Here is a 9,529-nt window from a genome sequence, read left to right as displayed (position 1 = left end):
TTCTAAAAATATGTCACACATCGCTCATATTCGTATTTGCTATAAAAATCAAACATTTGGAAGCAATTGGATTAATTTGAAACAAAATTAAAAAATTCAAAATCAAAATTGATCTAATTAAAATTATAAAGATCAAAATAATACAAGGGCCGAAGTAATTTGCCCTTTCTTATTCCTTGATGAATGTGGTTGAATTTTTTGAGTTTCACCTCCGAAACGGTTTTATGTCTGACCCAATGGTAGATCCAATTTGATAGCTTGCATCTTATGTTAAGAAAGTGACAGTAACGCCTAAAACTGATGATGATGACGAATAAGCTAATAGAACGGCAGGCCTTATTATCAGTATAAACTTGAGAAATTAAAAATAAGCACAAGAAGTAAACGGTCAATCATCTTAGAAGGCTACTTAATATATGAATAATGAAAAAGGCCACACCCCCCTCCCATAGAGACATCTAATATTATCATTCTACAATGGATGGCGTTCTTGAATATTATAATTAAAGGATTAGTAGAAGAATATTTGTATTATGCCCGACGATGCCTTAATCCTAGTCTATAAATACCCATTGTCTTAATGCACTTCTTCATCAGCCGCAACCAACTGATTATAGCTTTTGCTACAACAATTCCTTCCTTTCTTCAAATAGCCTAAAAGAGAAATGGGTGTCACCACTTATACCCAAGAGTTCACCACCTCAGTAGCACCCAATAGGATGTTCAAGGCATTGATTCTTGACTCCCACAATCTCATCCCTAAGCTTCTCCCCCAATCCATCAAGAGCATCGAGTACGTTCAAGGCAATGGCGGTCCTGGAAGCATCAAGCAAACCAACTTCCATGAAGGTAAATTCTCAATACTCTTTAAATTCTACACTTTTTCTATAAATCGGTCATTATAGTTGGGATGCTAAAAGAATTGTTTAGGCTTAAAAAACGAGTGCAATAACAATGCTTGTTTTTTTTGTTTGTGCTATGATAGGGAGCCACATGAAATGCTTGAAGCATAAGATTGATTCACTTGACATTGAGAACTATCAGTGCAAGTACACTATGATTGAAGGCGATGCGTTGGGTGGCAAGCTAGAATCTCTGTCTTATGAGGTTAAGTTTGAGGCTACTGCTGACGGAGGAAGCAAGGTGACAAGCACAACTTACTATCACGCCAAGGGTGACACTGAGCTCAAAGTAGAGGAACTGACTGCCGGAAAGGACAAGGCCATGGGGATGTTCAAGGTTATCGAAGAGTATCTGCTCGCAAACCCAAATGTCTACGCTTGAACCAAAATGTGTTCTTGTTTGAGTTAATTCTCTATTAGACTATTATGTATTTCTGTGTTGTGTTGAAGGTGTGAACACTAAGCTTCTTTTAAGTTGTTTGAAGAGTTATGTTCAGTTTGAGAATAAGAACCCCAAACTCTTGTAATATAATCATACATATTATCAAATATGTAATGCGTCTTTTGTTTCAATTTGCGTGTGTGCTTTTTAAAAGAAATAAAAAATAAAAAAAAAATCTTGTGGTACTATTTAGTTTTGAGTATTCTATTCAAGAACATTTTTTGAATTGTTAATTCATATATTTTTTTAATTTTTAGTTAATTTTTTTACTTTTTATTTTTTTAGATGCACTTAATCTAGATGTATTTTAAAAGTTTAAAAAAAGAAGAAAGTATTTGTGAAGACATGTATAAAAAAATTCATTAAATACAAAAAGTACTAGAATGCATCTTTTTTCAATTTTTTTACATTTAGTGAATTTTTAAAATATTTTTTTAATAATTTATATTTTTTTTAAGTGTATCTAAATTAATTGAATTTAAAAGTAAAAAAATTATTAAAATATTTAAAAAGTCACTAAAAAATTGAAAAATTAAAAATTCACAACAATATTTTTCAAAATTCCAAAATTAAATTCTTTTACTAAAATTGTTTTTTAATGACAAAAACAATAACATTATTTGGGAAGCCATCTCACCTAAATCATTTTTTAAGGAGGGACGCCTAAGATTTTCGAAAGTCCATAAATTCCTTGGAGATATATAAAAGTAACATTGACCATTCGTAGGATTTAAAAGTAACATTGACCTTCTTCTCAACCTCCTAGATAATTACTACTAGAGGAATTTTTTTCCACCAATAAATTATTCCAAAGAAAAATACATGGAAATTTTTTTTTTAAGATTCATGATATTAAGATTTAATAAGATAAAAGATATATAATATTTTCATAGTTGTTAAGGTCTTTTAACATTTCTACAGAGAAAATTTGACTCAGAAAAATTTTGTCCGACTCAGAAAAATTTTGTTCCAATTCAGAGAAATTTTAATTTTCACAAAAAAATTTCAAAAAATTTTAGTCAGCGCCGAAATTTCTCTGAATTGAGTGAAATTTCTCTGAATCGAATTTTTTCTATGAAAATGTCGAGGGTCCTTAGTTAATAAAAAAAAAAATTCTAGACCTCTCCTACTATACAAAGGTGGAGATAGATGTTTCACTAATTTTCTCAAAATACAAATGTTATGAACACAAATTTTTAGACAATTAAAAAAAAAACTCAACATTTTAGTTTAACAAAATAAGATTTTAATTTTAACAATTTAAAGTCTGATCTTATGATTTGTTTTCAATTTATACATTCACTTATTTTCTTTGAAATAATTTAAAATTTCAAACTTTATTTTATTATATGTGTCAAATCTTAGAGTTTTTTTTATAATTTTTTCCAATTTTTTTCAAATAAGTGCAAAACATTTATTTTAATAGCATTGATCTTAGATTGGATGGACTCACATTTTCAGCAAGGGGTTGGATACTTTCCGGTCTACAATCTGGATGGAAGGGAATTGTGAATGCTGCTGTGACAACAGCTTCTTGTGGTGTTCTAGTGGAAGTCTTTCCCGAGTGTTTTTTGATAATTCGAATCGTTCATTTTATAGGATTTCTTGCGTATATTATCTATGTAAAAAATTAAATTAATCAAAAATCTATAACCCATGATCAAATGCTAATTGTTTTTAAAAAATTATGAAGATAAAGTTAGCTGTTTATTTTTTAAAAATAAATGTACTCTCGTTATGGAGTTATAGATGTCCATCCAATTTAATTTTTTGCATAAATGATCTAATCAACAAATCCTATAATATGAACGGTCTCAATTATCAAAAAAGACTTGAGAAAGACCTCCACTAGAGCACTACAGGACGCTGCTGTGAGTTGCTCACAACACATCCCCAATTCTGAATTGAAGGGTGTTGTCGGATTCATGAGACCCGCCAAGAGTTTCGTTTCGATAATTTAAATAATTTATTTTGTAAAATCTTTCGTAAATATCAGCTACAAAAAATAATTTAGAATGATCCAATAATTGTATATTATTTAATTGATCTCAATTGTACCCAAAAAAATGAATGACAAATATTTTTAAAAATAGACAATCAATTCTTGGATGACATCCACAATAAATTAAATAGACTATAATTATTAGATTAATTTAATTTTTTTGTAGATAATATACACAAAAAATTCTACAAAATAAACTGTTTAAATATGAAATCAAGACTTATGGTAAATCTCACAAGCACAAACAACACCTTCCAATCAAAATTATAAATTAAAAAGAAGCCTACCTTTTTAGAAATTATTTAACAATTTGAAATCATCTAATCACCCTTAAAACCGGTAGAAGTCATATATATATAAAAAAAATTTAAAATCCAGGTGATAACATTAAAAAGAAAAATATTATCCTAATCTTGGAAGTTATCAAAATCGTCGACATTGCCACCTCAATCTTTGTTTAAAAATTGACTTATTAGAAAACGTTATCCTTTTTTAATTTTTATTTTCTCAAAGCTACAAAATTTTGTTAGAAAAATTAGTCCCAAACTATATGGAAAATATAATTTAAAATTATGCAAACGATTTTTGGGCAAACCCAAAACTGAAATAAATCGATACAATAACGTGATAAAACTAAATAGATAAAACCTGATCGAGTCGAGTGTGTGACACTCTCTCCTTAAGACAGATTCGTCCTCCCACCGGTGCTTAGGATTCAATGGACGTCTATCTCCCAGGATAAAACGATCAATGTCTTGCACTAGCAGCACTACTATTGCAAGCCTAGCGAACTTCGATGTGTATGTACTCTCTTTATAGAAAAATTAGACTCAGGAAATATGAACAATAAATTCAAAGTGAAGAAGAAAAATGACAATTCTCTTCTCAAAATGAAGTGAGGGAGATGGAATATAAAGACTTCTATGTGACTCTTCAGAACGGTTATGACCCTTCAAAAGGACACACATTTTCATCTCAAGAGATACAACTATTGGAGTAAATTTAAATTCAAATTTGTTAAATTCAAATTTTCCAACAAATTTCAGTAGGCCCCCATCTCTCTGATCAATTATCAATGTGTCAAGGGGCCATAAAGCTACTATACTACATTGGACGGCCATGACTATTCAAATGTGGAGTGCTAAAAGAATTATAATCTGCCAAAACGTGCCTCTAATCCCAGTCTGTGCAATACCCATGTCTTAAAAGTATTATATGATTTTTTTTTTTTAAAAAAAAAAATTGATAAAAGTTAAATCTAATTTTGTGTGTCAAATATTTATTAATTTAGAAAGCGAGTGAATGCTCTAATAATGTAGTTAAAGTGTATGTGAAGAAATTATAGAATTTACTTAAATATAAATGTGGAAAAGGAAAATTTACCTATAAATTTCATAGTGAGAAATGGTAATCTGTTTAGTCCTAAAGATTTTCTTATAAACCAATTAGTTCCATTGATTTTAGAAATGTAGATTTAATATATTATTTAGAAATTATATTTACGGTTATACCCTTATTTCTATTATGTTTCTTTCTTCATTTTTTCTTCTGTGTTAGAAATGTAAGATACATAACCTATGAGAATTAAATTTGAAATAAATTTTTATATGAGAATCTTTTTTTTAATTGGAATGGTTTGAAATATGAGATTCTTTAAACATTTCAAAAGAAGTACAAAAATGACTTGAAATATAGAATCCAACAAATATTTTAGGACATAGAATTCTTCAAACATTTCAAAAAAAGTACAAAAACTCCTTTGTAAGCTTTGGACAAATGTATAATTTGAAATTGTAACATTCCAATGTAATACTTCAAAACAACTCCTTAGTGTACTTTTTCTAAATGTAACACTTTAATATAACACTCCAAAAAAAACTTTTTAGTGTAATACTCTAAAAAAATTTCTTAGTATATTATTTTTTTCAAATGTAACATTTCAATATAACACTCTAAAAAAACTCTTTAGTGTAACGCTCCAATATAACACACGCAAAAACTTCTTAGTGCATTTTTTCCAAATGTAACACTCCAATATAATATTCTAAAAAAACTCCTTAACGTAACACTCAAATGTAATACACAAAAAAAATTCCTTAGGTAAAGTACACTAAAGAGTTTTTAGTGTTTTTGTGTGCGTTACATTGAAGTGTATTATATTTGAGTGTTACGTTTGGAAAAAGTATACTAAGGAATTTTTTTTTGTGTTACATTGGAGTGTTATGTTTAAAAAAAGTACGCTAAAAAGTTTTTTTATAGTTTTATGTTGTAACGTTTGAAAAAAGTACACTAATAAGTATTTTAGTGTGTTACATTAGAATGTTACGTTATTGTAGTGTTATATTGAAGTGTTATGTTATTCGAGTGTTATGTTGGATTGTAACATTATTGTTCGTAATATGGATTTTTAGTAATGTCATTAGGATTTTTGATAGAAAAAAATTCGTTAAATTGATTGAGTTTAGGTTTCATTTGGGATGTGAGTTATTTTTTTGACTTTTTGGCTAAAAATGTCTCATTTGGGATAAGTTTTTTGATTTTTTTTATTTTATTTTTTACTTTTGTGAGAGAAAAAGGTGAAATAATTATGATTTAAATGTGACATTTTGTCTTATTAGTTTTTAAGCCTATTTTGTCTTTTTGTAGCTATTTTAGCCTGGTAATCCCTCCAACTCACATGCCAAACGAGGGCTAAGTTATTGAATTGATCAAATTTATTATTTTACTTCTAAAAGTATGATACACGTTGCTCATATTCGTATTTGCCATAAAAATCTAACATTTAGAAACAATTGGATTAATTTAAAACAAAATTTAAAAATTCAGAATCAAAATTGATCCAATTAAAATTATAAAGACCAAAATAATATGATGGCCAAAGTAATTTGCCCTTTTTTATTCCTTGATGAATGGTTGAAATTTTTTGAATTTCACTTCTGAAACGGTTTTATGTCTGACCCAGTGTTAGATCCAATTTGATAGCTTCCATCTTATGTTAGGAAAGTGATAGTAAGGCTTAAACTGATGATGATGATGAATAAGCTAATTGAAAGGCAGGCCAGAATAAACTTGAGAAATTAAAAATAAGCACAAGTAAACGGTCAATCATCTTAGAAGGCTACTCAATATATGGATAATGAAATAATGCATCAAGGCCACACCCCCCTTCCATAGAAAGATCTAATATTATCATTCTACAATGGATGGCGTTGTTGAATATTATAACTAAAGGATTAGTAGAAGAATATTAAACGATGCCTTAATCCTAGTCTATAAATACCCATTATCTTAATGCACTTCTTCATCACCCGCAACCAACTGATTATAGCATTTGCTACAACAATTCCTTCATTTCTTCAAATAGTCTAAAAGAGAAATGGGTGTCACCACTTATACCCAAGAGTTCACCACCTCAGTAGCACCCAATAGGATGTTCAAGGCATTGATTCTTGACTCCCACAATCTCATCCCTAAGCTTCTCCCTCAATCCATCAAGAGCATCGAGTATGTTCAAGGCAATGGCGGTTCTGGAAGCATCAAGCAAACCAACTTCCATGAAGGTAGATTTCTCAATACTTTTCAAATTCTACATGATCATGCAATGTGGTCAATGGAAGATGGGTAGGACTAATCCAAGCGTTCCATGAGTCTATTGGCCTTCGTCTTCTTATTGCATGCCTACAAAAGGTCCGATGGGAAGACACCAAGATTTGAGTGGTTTCTCCCCGTAGACACTCCGACGACCAAGTTAGGTTGGGTGTGTAAGATGAAGTGGAAAGAGGGAGTTTGAGAAATAGTGAGTTACCTGTCCTTCTTCACAAGAATCAAGCGATACTTATTAGTTGTTATAATATGATGAAAATGTAAATGCATTTCTTACTGATTCAATAGTCCAAATACACACAGCTCAAGATATTGTATAGTGCAAGTGCTCTAACTAACTTAGTTAACAAACAGCTCTAACTACCTAACAAACTTTACAACTGTATCTATAACTGTTACAGGTATTATCTGGAGAACATCTATTGAAACATGACTGTGACAGATGAGATATCTGTTAGAAATTGGGCGCCCATGTGGCATGACCCATGACCCTTTTGAACCTTATCCATGTAAGTTTGAATTTGAATTCAAAACTCATTTGGATAACCCACTCATGATATCTATATCTATCATATCAACTGATATGGATAGATGATATACTTAGCCTATGTATTTGATACGTTATATGGGATATGAGATGAATCAAATAACGAATGATTTTTTCCATATTGACTCTCTTCCATTAAAATAACGATCAAGCTTTTTGCATTGTGACTTGTGTGGGTGATACTCATATTGTGGTATCACTCTACTGCTGGGTGTTCGTTGTTCGCACATTTTAAAGCACATGATTTACCCGCAAGACTCTTCGCTTCAGGTTCTATCACCTATGATATGATCTTAATAATTTTACCCACTGCGTTATACTTGCAATGTTGACTTCTCCTCTAGCTGTCGTGAGTTAGACTGCAGCTTTGGCTCTTGCTTTGACTGTGATTGTGGCAACTGAGTTTGAATCTTAGCAGCCCTTTTGCAAGCTGATGGGGCAAGGCTGCACAAGAAGCTTGTCTTTCAAATAATGAAAACAAGTGGTAGAAAGAGGTTTGGTGAAGATGTCTGCCACCGGGTCTGTGGTAGGAACATACTTCAAATCAATCAGTTTGGCAACAACTCTATCTCGAATAAAATGATAATCGATTTCAATGTGTTTAGAACGAGAGTGAAAAATAGGATTAGAAGCCATGGCCGTAGCAGAGAGGTTATCACACCAGAGCTCAGGAATGGAAGAGGAATTAATATGCATGTCTATCAGTAACTGCTGTAACCAAGTTAATTCAGTAGTGGCATTAGCCAAGGCCCTGTACTCAGCCTCTGTAGATGATGGAAAAACAATAGACTGTTTCTTAGCACTCTAAGAAATCAGATTAGGACCCAAATATACACAGTAACCTGAAGTGGATTTTCGATCAATACTATCTCCAACCTAGTTTGAATCAGAAAAAGTGTCACGACCCAAACCCGCCCTATGGGTTTAGTACTGTAACCGGCTAGTAATCCGAGATTACCGAAGGCCTGCTTAAAAGTAAAACAGTAATACAGAGTACAGGGGCTGGCGGAAGCCAAAACAGTAATTAAAAGATGTCTAATGAGCTATGACAGTCTGTATGCAAAAAGACTTTTCAGAATATATTCACATTCAAAACAAAAGCAGTATATACATACATCATTTACAGGCATTCAGGTTAGGGATCAAATCCCTGCCATAACAATACAGTAACAGTCTATGTAGTCTATACAAAACAGAGACAAAAAGGGGGAATCTAAAACACCCCGAAGCAGCCTTAGCTTGACAGCACTTGGAACCTCGCAGTGAGACACGTTGGTTGGCTTGACAAAAAAGGAGCTTAAACCCCACGCCCCTAGCTCCGATCCGGTGCCTGGACACCTACATATATATATATAAACAGTGAGCTAAAGCCCAGTAAATAACATATGCGTAAAGAGGTTAAGAATGAATGTCCTTTTAGTATTGAAAACAGTCATTTATCAGTATATCAGTCATTCAATTTGTGGCTCATAATGCATGCCATAACAGTCATTCAGAAACTATAATAGTCATATGTGGTAGATCCAATAGCAAAACAGTACAGTAGGTCTTAACAGACCGAACAGTCAGTTGATGGTCATCATATCAGTAAACAGTAGTAGTTCCAAACATGGGAACCGACAGAGATCTCTGTAACAGTAGCAGCAACAGTTCAGTAACAGTAAATTGCTATGGATGCCACGAATACAGTTCACAAATAGGACAAACATTCATTCAGTAAACAGTGTCATTTCATAAAGCAGTACAGTCATTTGTTCAGAAAATAATCTCAATTGAACATATCTTTACAACATTGTTACTCACAGAGCACTGGGCTATAAGTAGCTAGAGCGTCCTCGGATGCCAACCCTACAGTTACAAAATGAACACACACTAAGCTACACAGTTGGAAAATAATAACTTAATCCCTAATTTGCCTCGGTGTGGTTCTACATTAATATCCTCATTAAGATGCCTTAAACTAGGCCTAAGAATACCTAGGATGGAATGAGGATGCAAAGATGCACTTAAAAACACTTTTCAAAATTTTGCTG

The 9,529-nt window shown here is 31.8% G+C and overlaps 1 protein-coding gene across 1 annotated transcript; it reads left to right on the top strand.

The window, feature by feature from the left end:
- The first annotated feature begins 379 nt into the window (after positions 1-379).
- On the top strand, positions 380-1,532 carry LOC114271910 (major strawberry allergen Fra a 1.06-like). Its single transcript, XM_028213574.2, has 2 exons — positions 380-849; positions 986-1,532. The coding sequence occupies exons 1-2, from the start codon at positions 666-668 to the stop codon at positions 1,282-1,284; spliced, it is 483 nt and encodes a 160-aa protein (XP_028069375.2). The 5' UTR covers positions 380-665; the 3' UTR covers positions 1,285-1,532.
- Positions 1,533-9,529: the final 7,997 nt, after the last annotated feature.

Source organism: Camellia sinensis, chromosome 14, assembly GCF_055761805.1.
Source record: "Camellia sinensis isolate YWXY chromosome 14, ASM5576180v1, whole genome shotgun sequence".
Classification (NCBI taxonomy): domain Eukaryota; kingdom Viridiplantae; phylum Streptophyta; class Magnoliopsida; order Ericales; family Theaceae; genus Camellia; species Camellia sinensis.
This window is presented reverse-complemented; position numbering and strand designations above follow the sequence as displayed.